Genomic DNA, 19,069 nt, shown 5'->3' on the forward strand with positions numbered 1-19,069 from the left:
AAAAAAATTTGTACAAGTTTCTGTACGGATATAGATAGCATTAGAAACTTTGCTTTGATCATTGAAAAAAATATTTGCTACTTAAAAAGCGGATGAAATGTGCATTAAAATGACAAATGAACTGTATCGGCAACGTCTCTACTGGATTCCTTCTTTTTTACTCTTCGGCTTGCGACCTTTGACACCTACGACCTTGGATTCGACTCTAAAACCTGACATCATCATTATTCATAAGTAATACGTAAACAATTTTAACAGTTGACAGTTGTCAATAGTGGAAGATTGCAACGTTGCCACTTTTTTTATCTTTTTAGTGCTAAAATCTATTTTTTCGAATGATCATTTCATATTTTTACTAACCTCTTCTTATTTAATGTTCACTTTATAATGCCAAAACATTTTATTCGATGTAAAATACGAGATTGTTAAATGCACCGAAAATAATGCAAATTTTTAATGCACAAACATTTTCTTTAAGATACAAAGTATTTTTCTCAATGTACAATTAAATCGCTCGCAAAAAATATACATATTTTTCACTTTTAAAATTCGCTAGATAATTGAATATAAGTATTTTAAAGAAATGAAAAACCACAATCAATAGTAAAAAAAACTGACTATTGATTCCAATACTCAATTTAGCACAGCAATACTATATTTTCAATTAAAGACTACACAAGCGAAAAAACTAAAAATTACGCATTTTTTAAACGCCCATATTTCATAAACGAAACCAAAATCCATGTCATATTCGAATTCAGTGGGTCAAACTTAGTAAAGATTGATTGTTATTTTTTTTTTTTTGTTGCTCGGTGATATCAATCAAATGGCATTTGATATAACACTTAAAATGAATGAGTGTATTAATGGCAACTGTATGTTTAATTACTAGGGGTAGGTTCGAAGGGTTCGCTATTGAAATATCCGACAAGTTACATACTTCTGATAAATATTAATAAAAATGTTAATTTCGTTGTTATTTACAATAGCATGCTATACTTCTTATTGACGAGTAAAATTTTGCTTTTATTAAATAAACCGTAGCTTGGCTAACTTTGCAGGACGACATATTCCAGAATTAATCACATATATTGATTTATCACTCCAATCCTGGAACAAGGAATGGATATCACACTTATATATGCACCCATCCAAAGTTAAGATAAATAAAAATCTGATCCATTGGCCGACTGCGACCTATACGAAAATTGTACTGTTAAACATATCAATAAATGAGATATTAAAGCCCACACACACGGGTGAACTCATTGCTAATTTCAATACTTTTATAAATCATCCTCGTCTCTTAAAACGACCTCTCCGTTTTCAATCTCCAACATCTTGCCAGTTTGCTCGCACACTCCGTCACAAACAGTCGGAGCTTGCAATGTTTCTACCGTATTGTACGCCAGTTGATCCATTAGTGATTCGAGTTTCTTGGCTTTGCGCGATTCGTTGTGCGCTATCAGAGTGCACAAATGCTCGGTGAGCATCTCCTTCCTCTCTTTCTCCTTCTGAAGGTGCATCTTGGCCGCGAGGAATTCCATCTCGATCTTGTGATACTGTTTTCTACAAACGGAAGCAGAGAGATCATATAATACATGCAACAGTGTGATACAACAATGAGACAAAACACAAGATCGATTACTCTGATTCGGCATACGCCAGACTGCATTTATCTATCTGCTTTCTCAAAATGGATACGTCACCGGAGAGCTGAGCGTCCAAAGTTTGGAGTTCTTTCTTTATTTTTTCTAACCGGATGGCTTCTTCAGCTGTTTGTTTTTCACTGAAATATATCCATATCACTGCATAAACATAGGCAATTGAAAGTGTATCTTTGTCTGGGATTCTATTCATCGTACCTCACTGTAAACTCAACTATTGTATTTGAAAACAAATTCGCCAAGATCCCGGCAAAGTTATTAAAGACATATACAGAAACATTAAAAGTATTTAATATAAATCGTTTACATCAAGAATGTAGATTTCTAAATGCTAAATGTCACAATATAAGTAAAAATTTGCAGTTATGATTTTACTAATGTATGTATCTTATTATATGTAAATAAATTTAAGACTTTAAAAATATATGCAAGAACACATTATATATAAAGTATTAGATTTCATTGTTGCAACATGTAACGTATATTTATATATAATTGAACATATAATAGGTACCGGTCTTCTAAAGCTTTCGAAAGCATTTCTCTCCTTTTCCGATTCTGTTCTTCGATTAATTTCTGTTGCAATTGAAACTCTTGCATGTTGACCGGCCTCTCAAACCTAAGAATACTGTCGACGATCATCGTCAAATTCTCTGCGTCTCTATCTGATGACGCGTCTTCTACGTTATTGTTCGCTTCGTTATCGTGTATGTTTATTTCCTGGAAGTTGTCATTCCTTATATCCTCCGCATTCGCAGTGATAATTGGTTCGATTTTAGGTTTGAATAGCTTGGCTTCGTCTCGGATCGGTTCGCATTGTTCAAGAGTTGTACTATTCGGATTGGAAGTCGACTGGTTGAGTGGTTTTTTCTTTTTCATTCGTACGTCATTATCTATGAATAAAAAGCATAATAATATTGAACTTTTGCATGGGTATAACTAAAAGTTTAATAACCAGATAATAGAATTATTGGATTATAAAGATAATAGGTAAATAATAGAATTATCAGCAATTTTTGGCGCGAAAATACACTACTGATTGAATGTAAAAGTCAACTCATATTTCAATTGTAAAATAAATTATTATGAATTGAATATTTATATGATCTAACCTAAGCTGGTTTTCTTCATTTTTTGTATTTCATTTTCAGTAAATCCTTTAAAAGTGCCAGACATCATCGAAGAAAAATTGCAGAATTATGACATGAGAACTTGTTTACGACACGTGTCAAACGTCAACAGCTGTTCGGTCCTAGAAGGCATTTCAGCGGCCATTCGCAATGCCGGATTAAAATTTATATAAAAAATTATTGTTTGACAATATCGAAAAATGCTGTCGTAAATATTATTATTTTCACTCAAAATGAAAGCTGATTACCAAGTGACATTACTCACCAGGCAACTTTTGTTGAGATGAAATCCATAGTCGTATACAAATAACACTATCATTGTTGGCCAGTTTAAGAGCTGTTCATACCTAGTCAGCACGTACCGACTTCAGCAGGTATCCGGCCGTACGAAAAGTATTCTTTGGTACATTTTGTATGCGTATATTCATACCAACCGTCACGTTTACGCCACGGCAGGCTTACAGCAGTACCCGACATTTCCTGTTCATACCTTACAGCAACATCCGTCAACGTATCGTATCCGTCTTTTTGGCCATCGTGGAAATATACACGCGAATTACGTGCCATGAGTCTGCCGCTTTGCTGTTTTGGACCAATTATCGATAGTGACAGTTGACATCATACAGCTCATATTGCAGGGCAAAGTACAAGGGAAAAGAAGCGTTGGTAGAAGACGCATCTCATGGATGGGCAATCTCCGTGGATGGTACCTGTCCGAGCCAAAAGCCCTCATGGCCGTTGGTTGTCCTCTTACGGCTACGGCTTTTGTTTTCCCTCTTTTACACCGCCCATCTGTCAGTCGCTCTAGATTCTCCCGTGGGTCCGGCGCGGACCGCCAGATGCAGCGTCCCTCGTAAAAGCCGGCCTCGAACTAAGCCCCGAACTCTGGCCCCGTGATCCGCGAGTCTGAGTCTGATCCCGGCGAGCGCTCATTGGCATCATAGAAGGAGTATGGCTTCTTCCATAGTCGTGCCTCACCGACTATGTCTATGACTATGACCTCACCGACCACGAGCTCTCAGACGCTCGTGAGACGCCGACCGAGAAGGTGTTGGCGTGGCTGGTCTACCCTTCCTGACCAGCCACAGCCACAGCCACAGCCACAGCCTACTCAATCCACAGCCCCCGCCATAAAGAGGCAGAGGCGTCGAGCAACTCCCCGGCTCGGCCACCAACTCATCAATAAAAACGAGATCATAACCGTTACTCTTTTGTATAATTCCCCCACCCCGCACCGTTCCAGAGCAAGCTGATCGAGACGACGACACATACACAGCCACTGGTCATCCACACATACACACGCATATATACAGCCCCTGCAGCTTTCGTTCAGTACCAATGTGACTCCACAACACTTTTCAGGGCAACCATGGATAGAGAGAAGATATATGTCATGATATCCAACCTCCTACGAGGAGAGGAATAAAAAAGAAGAAGAAGAAGACAGTTGACAGCTTGTAGGAATCTCGTCATCGAAACATTCGAGAATATTCCACAACAACAAACCACATTCCTTGCAGAACTCACACACGTAAACAACCCGTGCACTTCTTGGAATCAATCGCCAAATCCTTCGAGAATGATCCACCCTTCACATTCGAGCGGAACGAAACCCAGACGACGCACACCTGCAGCCATTATATTAAACTCAAGCGGAACGCCCCTACCAGTCGAGTGGAACCAAAACGGTCGAAACACGCCGCCACCATTAAACTACATCGAGCGGAACGGCGCCAATCGTTCCAGAAAATTCTACCCCTCGACAAAAGCAAATTCCTCGCTTACGCATCAACAAACCACCACCATCGGTCAGGTGATTCCAGAAACACTATAAAAGGAGGTACAACCCAAACAACGCCAGTCGACCCACAGCAGCAAGCGTCGACACACAGCAGCAGACCAGTCGACATACAGCTCCTGACCAGCCACCACTACACTACGCGGACTTGGAAGATCAACCAGCCGGACGAGCCAGCAACACACTGCCGTATCCAGAGACCTTCCGAACATAGCCGAACAACGAGCCAGCAACACACTGCCGCATCCAGAGACCTTCTGAACATAGCTGAATGCCGAGCCAGCGACACTCTACCATATCCAGAGACCGCTGAACGACATACTTTTGCCCACAAATATAATACCTTTGTACAACCATAGGCAAACAATAAAACTTTATAAAACAAGCATAAATATAAATCAAGCGATTGAAAATGGAATGATTGGATTGAACGATGACATTGTGGCTCATCTTCCAAAGCGAGATTCTATTATAAAAAGACTATTGAATCACAAACAACGTCAAACTTCAAAAGCTAGTCTTATTAAAAAAAGTTCTATTGACATACTCTTGGATAAAATATCTGGGTGGTGCTGCCATAGATCAAAAAACAAAATACGAAAGAACAATAAAAAAGTGGATAAGAAAAAGCGAATAAGTGTAAACTGCTACTTCAGGTTGACGGATCTTCACCTACTAGCATTGGCACTCATTGCTTGTCTTTGGCGGTGGAGTTTCCATTTCCCAAGAAAAAGGGTTAAATATTGTCCTACAAAGTTAGAGAGCAAAACAATGTAAACTTTACTCATTGGCGAGGATCAGAAGCTGTTATTAAAATTTACAAACCTTACAAATTTACGACCCTTAGTTGACGCATCCCATCGAGTCTGCCACAAAGACATGGTTCTCTCTTTTGCGTAATTTTTCTGCTCCCCTCTGTAGACCGCTTTCCGCTCTTCTGCGAGCAGATCGATGGGTGGTATGGCTGTTATTGCAAGGATGGCTGCTTCGGATACCGTGCGATATGCAGCAGCAACTCTTAGCGCACTTCTTCGCTGAACTCTTGCCATGTTGAGTCTCGCCTTTTCCGTTCTCATTACATCCGCCCATATCAGAGCGCCGTACAACAAAAACGAGTGGACCACTTCATTGTAAAGTTTTCTTCGAGGGGTCAACCTTAACTTAACCTAACCTATCCTGACCCTTAAATAAATAGGTGTTGGCTGCTAAGATGTGTTTTTGTTGCTACGATACAAATAAAAAAATAGTCTACTGAGATTCAAAGGTAGACCGCATACTAAACTAGCACCAACCAAACTCTCTCATATGTACATATATAGTTAGCGGAGAAATTTGTCAGATATAATATTAATATAATCATTCATTGATCATTACTTTGGCTGCCAATATTTCATGTTAAATAAGACTTGTAACGCGACGTTTTCCCATCGTCCCATAGGGCAACACTCGCCCTTTATTTCGAGTGGCCACCCAGGGAAAAGCCTTATAGGCGCGCGCGCATGTGGAGCGCGCTCTCTCACCCGCCATCGACCGACGAAGAAAGATCTCTCCTGTGCACGTCTCCAGGGGGAGACGGGGCCCAGAGATCCACCATCATTGCTGAAGAACCGCTGTGAGGTCGAGTGTAGCATCACTCCCTCCCCTGGGTTCCAGCACCACGTCCCCTGCATTCCTCACGCCGTTTCCGGAGAAACCTCAGCCGTGAGAGAACCGACCAGAGGACCGCAGAGCCTCTTCTCTCGACATCCAGCCGTCATCCGGGAAGGACCTGCCTCTCCAGCATCTCCGCCGAGCGTCTTCAGAGACGCCCAGAGATCGCCATCTTGTGTCCACACGAGGCAGTACGGAGTTTGTCTCCTGCCTCCCCCCCTCCCGCTGCGGTGACCCGACCAGCGGTGCTTCAACGAGAAGGCGACCGCAGAGCCAGCTTCCCGAGCACGAGGAAGCTGTTATCAACGAAGACGACTTGCAGTCAGGAACCTCCCCGACTATATACATAACACGATCCCAAGGTTAGTCCACGTTTCTACATAACCCGACCCTTGGAAGAATAACGGAGTAAACGCCCTCTGCACTCCCACAGCGAGGTCAGATAAGCGCGCGTAAATCCGTTCGTTACAGACTTAATATTTTTGAACAAAATTTAGCCCCAACAATATTTACTATAAAAATAATATGTTAATAAATAATTATTAATCATGTAAACCTGTATGAATTCAAATGTTCATTTAATTTGAAAATAATAACACAAATGGAAAGCATTATCAATAATTACTCTTTTGTTTTATTAGAGAAAATTTAGCCACCCGTGTGCAGCCATTTTCTTTTCGTTCCAAATTTTCGTATCGAATACGTTTCGGAATCGAAATTCCTGATCGCATCACATCAGAAAACCCAAAATGGCAAACATATTAAACTCCGACATTACCTATCCTCCCCGTTACATATGTTTGAAGATTGGCACCGGTGAAACTTCTCGTTCAGACTTTTCTGACGGTGTAGACAATCTCGAAACACACCCAGCCTGCCGACGGGACTATGTGATCGCTCACGAGATGGTTCGCAACACACCAATAGCTCACCCGTGCTGTTTATCCAGCTCTGACAACGAAACTGGCGAATGCTGCAAAACAGAGTGCGATTCCAAAATCACTTACATATCTTACACTCCCGACCGGAAGAAGAAGAGATTCAACGTCAATAACTCGGACAGTCAGATCGATTGTTCGGACGATTCAATTTGCAAAGCAACTTGCTTCAATGCCCCACCTTGCTCCAGAGCTTCAGATCGCTACAAATCCAAATCTGTATGCCCTGGTTCTTGCCACGTTCATAATCAATCCCGTTGCCCCCACAATTATCCTATGTGATTTTGGAAATTTTTATACAATACTATATTATTTCGAAATTTTATGTGATGTTCATAAATAAATTTACATTCTAAATTGTTTAATGGTTTTATTCATAGTATAAACATGTAATTTTAATAGAATGGAAGCCTAATAATAGCTTTCGATGTAAATGATGTTTTCAAATGAATGGATAAAAAATTAAATTGCAAGCATAGGTAAGAAAATTTGATGCCACTTTAGTATGCGGTCTACCTTTGAATCGCAGTCGAGTTTTTTTTTTATTTGTATCGTAGCAATGACTTGTTTATTATAATTTTTGTTTTTTATAGGGCCAGCCCTAACTTAACCTAACCTAACCTGACCCTTAAATAAATAGGTGTTGGCTGCTAAGATATGTTTTTGTTGCTACTGTAGGAATCTCGTCATCGTCATCGTCATCGAAACATTCGAGAATATTCCACAACAACAAACCACATTCCGCGCAGAACTCGCACACGTAAACAACACGCGCACTTCTTGGAATCAATCGCCAAAACCTTCGAGACAGTTCCACCCCTCACACTCGAGCGGAACAAAACCAGTCGAAGCACACCTGCAGCCATTATATTAAACTCAAGTGGAACGCCCCTACCAGGCGAGCGGAACCAAAACGGTCGAAACACGCCGCCGCCATTAAACTACATCGAGCGGAACGGCGCCAATCGTTCCAGAAAAGTCCACCCCATCGACAAAAGCGCATTCCTCGCTTACGCATCAACAACCACCACCATGGGTCAGGTGATTCCAGAAACACTATAAAAGGAGGTACAACCCAAACAACGCCAGTCGACCCACAGCAGCAAGCGTCGACACACAGCAGCAGACCAGTCAACATCCAGCTCCTGACCTGCCACCACTACACCACGCGGACTTGGAAGATCAACCAGCCGAACGAGCCAGCAACACAATGCCGCATCCAGAGACCTTCTGAACATAGCCGAACGACGAGCCAACAACACACTGCCGCATCCAGAGACCTTCTGAACATAGCCCAATGCCGAGCCAGCGACACTCTACCATATCCAGAGACCGCTGAACGCCATACTTTTGCCCAAATATAATACCTTTGTACAACCATAAGCAAACAATAAAACTTTATAAAACAAGCACAACAGTGTTTCGTTAGGCTGGGATACGGTCAACACACATGTACCCCGCCTACACTACTATACAAATAAAAATAATAATTAGAGATATGTACAAATAAAGTTTAATTTGTAATCATTGTGTATTTTTTTTTCGTTCTAAATGTAGTTTTTGATTTTTAAAGGGCCAAACTTAACTTAACCTAACCTAACCTGACCCTTAAATAAATAGATTTTAGCTGCTAAGATGTCTTTATTTTAAGTTATTTCATCAATATTTTCACAAAAACAAAACATCTTAGCAGCCAACACCTATTTATTTAAGAGTCAGGATAGGTTAGGTTAAGTTAAGGTTGGCCCCATTGATTTAAGATTAGGTTATTAGGGTCGGTATTATTCAGTCTTATTGTCAACACGCGAGAACTGAGACCGCATATTAAAGTAAAAACGTGAAAGTAGATCGCATACTAAAGTAGATATGTGAAGGTAGACCGCATACTAAAGTGGTAAATTTTAATAACAGCTTCTGCTCCTCGGCAATGAGTAAAGTTTACATTGTTTTGCTCTCTAACTTTGTAGGACAATATTTAACCCTTTTTCTTGGGAAATGAAAACTCCACCGCTAAAGACTAACAATGAGTGCCAAGGCTGGTAAAGATCTGTCAACCTGAAGTAGCAGATTACACTTATTCGCTTTTTCTTATATTCTTTTCGCCTCTTTAAATATCTTCACGAGAAAAATTCAATATACATAAATAAATGAAAGCAATATTTTTTTAAACCAGAAGTGGGTTTTTTCCCATTAAAAAAAGTTTTTGATTTTTAGTTAAAATCTGTAAACTGGAAGTTGTATTTGTTTTTTAAACAATATTGTAACGAACGATATTACGCGCGTCTTTATGCAGAGGGCGTGATATCTCGTTATTCTTCCAATGAGTCAAGTTAGGTGGAAACGTGGACTAACCTTGGGATATTTGTATAAATGTATATAGTCGGGGAGGTTCCTGACGGCAAGTCGTGTGCGTTGATAACAGCTTCCTCGTCGTCTCACGGCTGAGGTTTCTCCGGAAACGGCGTGAGGAATGCAGGGGAAGTTGGGCTGGAACTCAGGGGAGGGAGTGATGCTACACTCGACCTCGTGGCGGTTCTTCAGCACTGATGGCGGTGAATCTCTCGGCCCCGTCTCCCCCTGGAGACGTGCACAGGAGAGATGTTTCTTCGACGAGAGTTCGCGGGTAAGAGACAGCGCGCTCTACATGCGCGCGCGCCTATGAGGTTTTTCTGAGTTGCCACTCGAAATAAGGGCGAGTGTTGCCCTAGGGGACGATGGGAAAACGTGGTGTTACAATATTTCTTTATATTGATATTAAATAATTTGTGGACAAAATCTGATAATTGGAAAAAATAGAACTTTTGTCTTATTAAAAATCTAAAATGTGTTATAAAATCTACATCAGTGCCCAAACGTCTATCAAAAATGTTCTTATAGCAGTGCATAAAAAATTAAAATTATGTTACAACTCCAATGACTAGCACAGAGCTTGAGCAGTGTTTTTCATTAGTAAAAAAGGAATAAAAACACATTTAAGAAGCATAATTAATCAGGAAAGAATGACGGCTTTATCAAATCCATCAATGGAAAAAAACATAATAGCAAATTTACCAAAATTTTTTATTTTATTTTTTATTATAATATATATACCAGGAAGGTCTAACAGGTAATGAGCCTTCCTGACCAGAAACATTGTACATTTGATACAAATATTATTAGTATTATACAAAGTACATCAATTAATATCCACAAAGACATCTATGGTCAAATGTGTAAATTTGCAGCATTTTATACAATTCAGCGAAATTTGAGATTGTTGAAAACCCGAGATATTGCTAGAAAATGAGTAAGGTTGCCAATTTGTTGGAACCGTTTCAATGAAAATCAGATAAATTGGTAAACTCTGATAGGAATCGATCGATCTGGAGTCACAAATCCCAGCAGTGGGATTTGAGAACCTGTGACCACTCTGTTCAAAGCATTATATGCTAACCACCGGTCTATTCAGCTGGTTACAAGGCTACAACAAATCAAAGTCTACAATTGCAAAGGTTCTGCCAAAGTAATCCTCTCAAGCATCGGGAAGATTTAAATAGGATCTCCTTTTAAGTCAAAAATCAATTTTTCGGCCTTTGCAGATGCTTGTATCTCAACAGGACTAGATTTTGAAGTTTGACGATGCTTTATATTCCATAGTCTTCTTACAATAGAATCTCGCTTTGGAAAATAAGCCACAATGTCATCGTTCAATCCAATCATTGCATTTTCAATCGCTTGCGTTACATTTTCATCTTGCTTTATACTCTGCAATATTTTGTTTAGAGCAATGTTGGCTTTTACTTTTTGGGGACAGGGATCATGATTGTGTGGAGAAGGTTCTCTAATAATACAGTTTCCATATAATTTCAGGGTAGAATTGCAGCGGGACACCTTCAGTTGAACGCACCGCCAGGTTGTCACATCAGTCACATTGCTACTGGCTTTGTTATAATGAAAGCCAAGGTATAGCACAGCATCATTTCCTCTTTGGGTTGTGAAGAATTCCATGTCTGTTGTGCTTGGCAATGGGTGCAGTAGTGATTTCATTTTCATGTGACAATCCATATGAAGCCTAATGGCAGTTTTCGTATTGAATATTTTTAAACACTCGTTGCATTGGTATTGATTTGAATCTGAAGCAGTTTTGTTTTTGTTTGTATAGGAACAGGAACTATTGTGTTCAGAAGGTCCTTTAACAACAGAATTTCCATATGTATGTATTAAAGCACTGCAGTGCATCGCTCTGTTCCTTTTGCAACGCCAAGTTTTCACACCAGTCACTTCGACTTCCCTATGGTTATTATACTGAAAGCCAAGGTATGTCAGGCTAATATATCCTCTATGATTTGTAAAAAAATTCAAACCCTCTGTACTTCTTGTCACTGTCTGCAGTTGTGATTTTAAAACGTGAGATTTCATGTGAATCGTAATGCCAATTTTCGATTTGAACATTCTTAAACACTCGTTGCATTGGTATTGATTTGAATCTTGAGCAGTTTTTTTTTTGTTCTTATATGAATAGGAAGCATGGTTGTGTTCAGAGGGTTCTTTAAAAATAAAGTTTCCATATAATTTCATGGAAGATTTGCAGCGGAACGTACTCAATTTAACGCACCGCCAGGTTGTCACATCAGTCACATTGCTCGAAGCTTTATTATACTTAAAGCCAAGGTATAGCAAAGCATCATTTCCTCTTTGGTTTGTGAAAAATTCCATGCCTGTTGTACTTGGCAATGGGTGCAGTAGTGATTTCATTTTCATGTGAAAATCCATATGAAGCCTAATGGCAGTTTTCGTATTGAATATTTTTAAACACTCGTTGCATTGGTATTGATTTAAATCTGAAGCAGTTTTGTTGTTTTTATAGGAACATGAACCATTGTGTTCAGTAGGTCCTTTAACAACAGAATTTCCATATGTATGTATTAAAGCACTGCAGTGCATCGCTTTGTTCCTTTTGCAACGCCAAGTTAACGTACCAGTAAGTTCGCTTTCCTTATATTTATTATACTGAAAGCTAAGGTATATCAGACTAATATATCCTTTATGATTTGTAAAAAAATTCAAACCCTCTGTACTTCTTGTCACTGTCTGCAGTTGTGATTTCAAAACGTGACATTTTATGTGAATCGTAATGCCAATTTTCGATTTGAACATTCTTAAACACTCGTTGCATTGGTATTGATTTGAATCTTTTGCAGTTTTTTTTTTGTTTTTATATGAATAGAAAGCATGATTGTGTTCAGAAGGTTCTTTAAAAATAAAGTTTCCATATAATTTCATGGAAGAATTGCAACGGAACGTTCTCAGTTTAGAGCACCGCCAGGTTGTCACACCAGTCACATTGCTCGAAGCTTTATTATACTTAAAGCCAAGGTATAGCAAAGCATCATTTCCTCTTTGATTTGTAAAAAATTCCACGCCTGATGTACTTGACAATGGGTGCAGTAGTGATTTCATTTTCATGTGACAATCCATATGAAGCCTAATGGCAGTTTTCGTATTGAATATTTTTAAACACTCGTTGCATTGGTACTGATTTGAATCTGGAGCAGTTTTGTTTTTGTTTTTATATGAATAGAAAGCATGATTGTGTTCAGAAGGTTCTTTAAAAATAAAGTTTCCATATAATTTCATGGAAGAATTGCAACGGAACGTTTTCAGTTTAGAGCACCGCCAGGTTGTCACACCAGTCACATTGCTCGAAGCTTTATTATACTTAAAGCCAAGGTATAGCAAAGCATCATTTCCTCTTTGATTTGTAAAAAATTCCATGCCTGATGTACTTGGCAATGGGTGCAGTAGTGATTTCATTTTCATGTGACAATCCATATGAAGCCTAATGGCAGTTTTCGTATTGAATATTTTTAAACACTCGTTGCATTGGTATTGATTTGAATCTGGAGCAGTTTTGTTTTTGTATGTATATGAACAGGGAGCATGATTGTGTTCAGAAGGTTCTTTAACAATACTGTTTCCATATAATTTCATGGAAGAATTGCAGCAGAAAGATCTCAGTTTAACGCACCGCCAGGTTGTCACATCCGTCATAAAGCTCTTGGCTTTGTTATACTGAAAGCCAAGATATACCAAAGCATCATTTCCTCTTCGGTTTGTAAAAAATTCCATGCCTGGTGTACTTGGCAATGGTTGCAGTAATGATTTCATTTTCATGTGAGAACCCATGTGAATACTAATGCCAATTTTCGTATTGAATATTCTTAAACACTCGTTGCATTGGTATTGATTTGAATCTTGAGCAGTTTTTTTTTTGTTCTTATATGAATAGGAAGCATGGTTGTGTTCAGAGGGTTCTTTAAAAATAAAGTTTCCATATAATTTCATGGAAGATTTGCAGCGGAACGTACTCAATTTAACGCACCGCCAGGTTGTCACATCAGTCACATTGCTCGAAGCTTTATTATACTTAAAGCCAAGGTATAGCAAAGCATCATTTCCTCTTTGGTTTGTGAAAAATTCCATGCCTGTTGTACTTGGCAATGGGTGCAGTAGTGATTTCATTTTCATGTGAAAATCCATATGAAGCCTAATGGCAGTTTTCGTATTGAATATTTTTAAACACTCGTTGCATTGGTATTGATTTAAATCTGAAGCAGTTTTGTTGTTTTTGTAAGAACATGAACCATTGTGTTCAGTAGGTCCTTTAACAACAGAATTTCCATATGTATGTATTAAAGCACTGCAGTGCATCGCTTTGTTCCTTTTGCAACGCCAAGTTAACGTACCAGTAAGTTCGCTTTCCTTATATTTATTATACTGAAAGCTAAGGTATATCAGACTAATATATCCTTTATGATTTGTAAAAAAATTCAAACCCTCTGTACTTCTTGTCACTGTCTGCAGTTGTGATTTCAAAACGTGACATTTTATGTGAATCGTAATGCCAATTTTCGATTTGAACATTCTTAAACACTCGTTGCATTGGTATTGATTTGAATCTTTTGCAGTTTTTTTTTTGTTTTTATATGAATAGAAATCATGATTGTGTTCAGAAGGTTCTTTAAAAATAAAGTTTCCAGATAATTTCATGGAAGAATTGCAACGGAACGTTTTCAGTTCAGAGCACCGCCAGGTTGTCACACCAGTCACATTGCTCGAAGCTTTATTATACTTAAAGCCAAGGTATAGCAAAGCATCATTTCCTCTTTGGTTTGTAAAAAATTCCATGCCTGATGTTCTTGGCAATGGGTGCAGTAGTGATTTCATTTTCATGTGACAATCCATATGAAGCCTAATGGCAGTTTTCGTATTGAATATTTTTAAACACTCGTTGCATTGGTATTGATTTGAATCTGGAGCAGTTTTGTTTTTGTATGTATATAAACAGGGAGCATGATTGTGTTCAGAAGGTTCTTTAACAATACTGTTTCCATATAATTTCATGGTAGAATTGCAGCAGAAAGATCTCAGTTTAACGCACCGCCAGGTTGTCACATCCGTCATAAAGCTCTTGGCTTTGTTATACTGAAAGCCAAGATATACCAAAGCATCATTTCCTCTTCGGTTTGTAAAAAATGCCATGCCTGGTGTACTTGGCAATGGTTGCAGTAATGATTTCATTTTCATGTGAGAACCCATGTGAATACTAATGCCAATTTTCGTATTGAATATTCTTAAACACTCGTTGCATTGGTATTGATTTAAATCGGGAGCAGATTTGTTTTTGTTTTTATAGGAACAGGAATCATTGTGTTCAGAAGGTTCTTTAACAATAGAATTTCCATTAGTACGTATTGTAGCATTGCAGCGCATAGCTCTATTCCTTTTGCAACGCCAAATTATCACACCAGTCACATCGACTTCCCTATATTTATTATACTGAAAGCCAAGGTATTTCAGGCTAATATATCCGCATTGGTTGGTAAAAAATTCCAAACCCTCTGTACTTGTCACTGTCTGCAGTTGTGATATTAAAATTTGAGATTTCATGTCACACCCAAGTTTTTTCTTGGTATTGAATATTTTTGGAGATTCATTGCATTGGTATTGTTTTTCATTATCTGTTATTGATGAAATTTCAATACTAGATAAAGAAATATTTTCTTCCTGCATCTGTGAATTAAGACAATAATTATATTATTGTGTGTATGATTCCGTTAAGTGGTTTAATTTTGTTCCCTTGAGTATTTCATTTGAAACACGCTAAACTAAATGAGCTATTGAAACAAACTACAAAATTGTACTTTAGGTAGTTTTCGAAACAATATTAAGCGTAAATGTTTGACTAAATACATATTTTCACAAAAAAGGTAGTTTTTGGATCAATATTAAGCATAAATGTTTGACTAAATACATATTTTCACAAAAAAAAAAGCCATTTATGTGCTACTTTTAGGACTGTTATAAGTAATTTGACAAAAAATGTTTAAAAAGATGTATAGAAAACCAGTCATGAAGTATATAATAACACTATAACGTTTATAATAATAAAACAGCCCATAGAAATTTAATAATGTAAGATTATCGACGCATTTACATTACCTGGGTAATTTGGCTAGTATTTTCGATTTCTATTAAGCCAACGTTTTTCTCTGAATCACATATTTCAAAGGCGTTCAATTCGCATCCGTCGAAGTCATAATTAACAGCAGATTCGAAGGTATCTATCAGTGAATTATTATCACACTCATCCTTCACTATCAAATCGTCCAAAATAACTTCTTCACTTTTGATGTTTAGAATCTCGGTTGACTTCAGCGATTCGTCACTCTGAATACAAACATTTCTGAAGGTGGTGAACGATTCAAGTTTGTATTTACACAAAATGCACATCATATTTGGAAGCCTGTCGTCTTTCTCGACCTGCAAGGTAGTAAATGGTGATCGTGAGTGATTGATCATTGAGATTATAAATTAAAAGTGGTCACAAGACGGATCAACACAAACAGATTGATACGTACAACATACAATGACAAAAACATAACATAAGAGTCAAAATGGAAGTTGAAGATAGCAGTTATAAATGAGAACCACATATTCGTGGCACGAATGATACGAAGTGTGAACGTCTATATGTGTTTTGTGGTATCAATATTGGTCGTGTTGATCGTTCGTGGAACCGTTGAAAGTACATAAAGAGTGCAGACATGCAGCTGACAGCAGAACCAAATCTGTTGCTTCAGCAAATGGCGTTCAGGACTGTCAAAGATGGAGACTGAAGACTCGGCTGACAGAGGAGAGAGACAGAGCCTGCACTTCATCATCTTCCCAATTAATATTTAAAATGTGTACACCAAAGCATGCGTCAAACACTGTACGTAGAAATCTGGTCTAAATCAAACTCATTTCACAGCCATACATATATTCCAATATATACTAATCTAACTATTCTAATCATGCGCATATTCTAATATAATTCAAAACTAAATCATGCGCAGTGGAATATTTACTATATTAACATGTGGGGGAGGCACTTGCCTCGGTCTCCATATTAGACAAGAGCCCTTAAGAATATTTGAAATATAAATTTTTGATAAATTATTATTTTTTGATTTTTAAATGCTTTTTATTATTACGAAATTATGTTCACAATACATCTGTAAAATCGGGAAGGTATGTTGACCGTATCCCGGTCTAACGAAACACGTGTTGTGTAGTGTGAAAGAGGATCGTTGATTTTTGTTCAATTGGTACAATGGTTATTGTATGTACGAACAGGTTTCTTCGGAGAAGTGATCTGTTTGAACTCCAGAGGCTCACTCTGCCGGTGGAGGTTGCTGCGTTGCTTTATATATGGAAGTTCTAAGCGTGGCGTGTGCAAAAGATCTCTTTGTTCTCCAGGGCACGTGTTCTCAGGGCGAGAGTTTTATGGGTTCATACGCCTGGACGTAGTTCGTGGTTTTTATGGGTTCAGTGTGTTCTTCCTTTGTTTCCCAGATACGTGTATAGAAACACGTGTCGACCTTTTGACGAGGCGAGCGCGTGCCATGCGTTAATGACTTTCCTGGATATGTGTCGCAGTGACCTGATGAGATCATTTCAGTTGTACTATATGACTACACATCTTATGTATATTTTAACGATGCGGTGCAAACGATCAACAAGCGCCAGACAGACTGGACGACAGATTAACGACACGTGTACTTTATGCGTGCGCACTGCTCGCACTTACACTAAGCGAAATCTACCCGAAGTCCCGACATACCTACCCTGTATACGTTCTGTGCTTCTGATACTTTAGTTCCGAATTTTTCCTTATTAAATTATTAAAAACTCGCCAGAAAGATCCAACTCAATTTTAATACTTACCATTTTAATAATTGCATCTGTGCACATCGAAAGGCTACTCGTCATCTGATGTGCAATTTTTCATTCGTGAAGCCGAGAATCGCGTTTAAAGCAGCCATCCAGTTAATCTGTGGTTCAATCTGTCTGGCGCTTTTAATAGCTACTGATTTACTGATCATTTTCTATTTTACAATTTAATTTAATTTGGTTAGTAATCATAGTATAATATTATTCTAATGTCAATATGTACAGCATAATAGGAAAAAGAGCTCAAAAACCCATTTACAAAATTCTTATAAATGCTCATAATACATAATATTAATTAAAGACTCTCTAAATTCGATGATCTAAAGCAGATTGTGTTTAGGTAATCTGTGTGTTATACCTGAAGGGTATAGACATTTTGTTGTAATCACCGAGACTTCTCACAAGTGTTTAGTATGGTCATTAGTGATTCTGTCATAGAATCTTTATATATTATAGTTTTTCTATACCAATACAAAATCAAATCAAGAAATTTTTGTCAGTTAAGAAAAACACACTGAGTATTTTACTAAATGGCAGAACTATCAACGGTTCGGTGATTATTCCGCAAAAAGCGATCTCGCGCAAGTCACTAAAATCTCGTTCACGGAACATCTGACACCCACAAACTCCATCAATCGAAAATGATAGACGCGAAATAATGTACTAACCATCAGTACAATATTTCACGTGGATGCCTTTCGATTAATGGAATTTTTTGGGTGTCAGATGCAGTGGCGTAGCGAGGGGGGTGGTTCAGGGGGTCTGGACCCCCCCCTTGGCGGAGTGCAGTCGGCGGCAAAATATCCCACTCCTGTCGCAATTGATCGTTTGTACCATTTTTGGATAGTTTTTTATCCCGAATCCATGACAGATTTTTAGGACGTAAACATATATGTACTTGAAAATTTTCCAATGTTTGCTTCCTGATGGACAAAAGCTTTCAACCATCAAGTGTTTTAAAAAATAAGATAAAGACTTTGGGGGAAATTTACAACCAAGATATATTTTGTGGGCCTTGCATTCTAACTGGAGAGTTGGAAATGTGGTGGCAATATATAAGTACTAGTGAAAATCGACCAAAAAACGCACTAGCTGCAATTGCAATTTGCAATCCTTCAATATTCCCCAATATTTACATACTTCTAAAAATTCTAGCAACACTTCCGGTGACAACAGCCACAAGTGAACGGAGCTTTTCCACACTACGATGACTAAAAACATATTTAAGAAATACGATGTCGGAAAATCGACTAAATGGACTTGCTTTATTAGATATTCATAGGGATATAAATGTTAGTGCAGAAAAAATATTAGATAAATACGCGAAGATTGGATCTGTGAACTGTAGGACCGAAAACGCAAATATCGGAAGGCAAAGATGGAAAATCGAAAGATCTTAAGTCGAAAGATAAAAAACGGGTCTCTCCCCCCCGACGTATATACTCACTTAATTTGCGCGAGCAGGATACAACAGGATACAAACTCTGATAGGAAACGATCGATCTGGAGTCACAAATCGAAGGTATGGCCAGCAGAAGCCAGTGGGATTTGGGAACCTGTGACCACTCTGTTCAAAGCATCATATGCTAACCACCGGTCCATTCAGCTGGTTACAAGGCTACAATTGCAAAG

General features: G+C 38.4%; 3 protein-coding genes and 1 long non-coding RNA gene across 5 annotated transcripts in view; 1 reads left to right on the forward strand and 3 right to left on the reverse strand.

Annotated features, from left to right (window-relative positions):
• LOC143919146 (uncharacterized) overlaps positions 1-19,069 on the forward strand; it is a 1,208,594-nt gene that overhangs the window by 503,180 nt on the left and 686,345 nt on the right. The window lies entirely within an intron of this gene.
• On the reverse strand, positions 160-2,928 carry Gorab (Golgin, RAB6 interacting). Its single transcript, XM_077441094.1, has 4 exons — positions 2,780-2,928; positions 2,182-2,560; positions 1,649-1,789; positions 160-1,569 (listed from the first exon to the last, which is right to left on the reverse strand). The coding sequence occupies exons 1-4, from the start codon at positions 2,844-2,846 to the stop codon at positions 1,287-1,289; spliced, it is 870 nt and encodes a 289-aa protein (XP_077297220.1). The 5' UTR covers positions 2,847-2,928; the 3' UTR covers positions 160-1,286.
• Positions 5,279-8,585, reverse strand: LOC143919390 (uncharacterized). Its single transcript, XR_013261228.1, has 2 exons — positions 7,700-8,585; positions 5,279-5,846 (listed from the first exon to the last, which is right to left on the reverse strand). It is a non-coding gene; the product is annotated as an uncharacterized LOC143919390 (long non-coding RNA).
• Positions 10,267-16,500, reverse strand: LOC143919062 (uncharacterized). 2 transcript variants are annotated; one of them, XM_077441244.1, is made up of 3 exons: positions 16,270-16,500; positions 15,665-15,985; positions 10,267-15,235 (listed from the first exon to the last, which is right to left on the reverse strand). In XM_077441244.1, exons 1-3 carry the CDS (start codon positions 16,384-16,386, stop codon positions 10,712-10,714), a joined length of 4,962 nt encoding a protein of 1,653 aa, XP_077297370.1. In that variant the 5' UTR covers positions 16,387-16,500; the 3' UTR covers positions 10,267-10,711. The 2 variants fall into 2 exon arrangements, with proteins under 2 accessions (XP_077297370.1, XP_077297369.1); XM_077441243.1 differs by having other exon boundaries at positions 16,255-16,471.

Source organism: Arctopsyche grandis, chromosome 11, assembly GCF_051622035.1.
Source record: "Arctopsyche grandis isolate Sample6627 chromosome 11, ASM5162203v2, whole genome shotgun sequence".
Classification (NCBI taxonomy): Eukaryota; Metazoa; Arthropoda; class Insecta; order Trichoptera; family Hydropsychidae; genus Arctopsyche; species Arctopsyche grandis.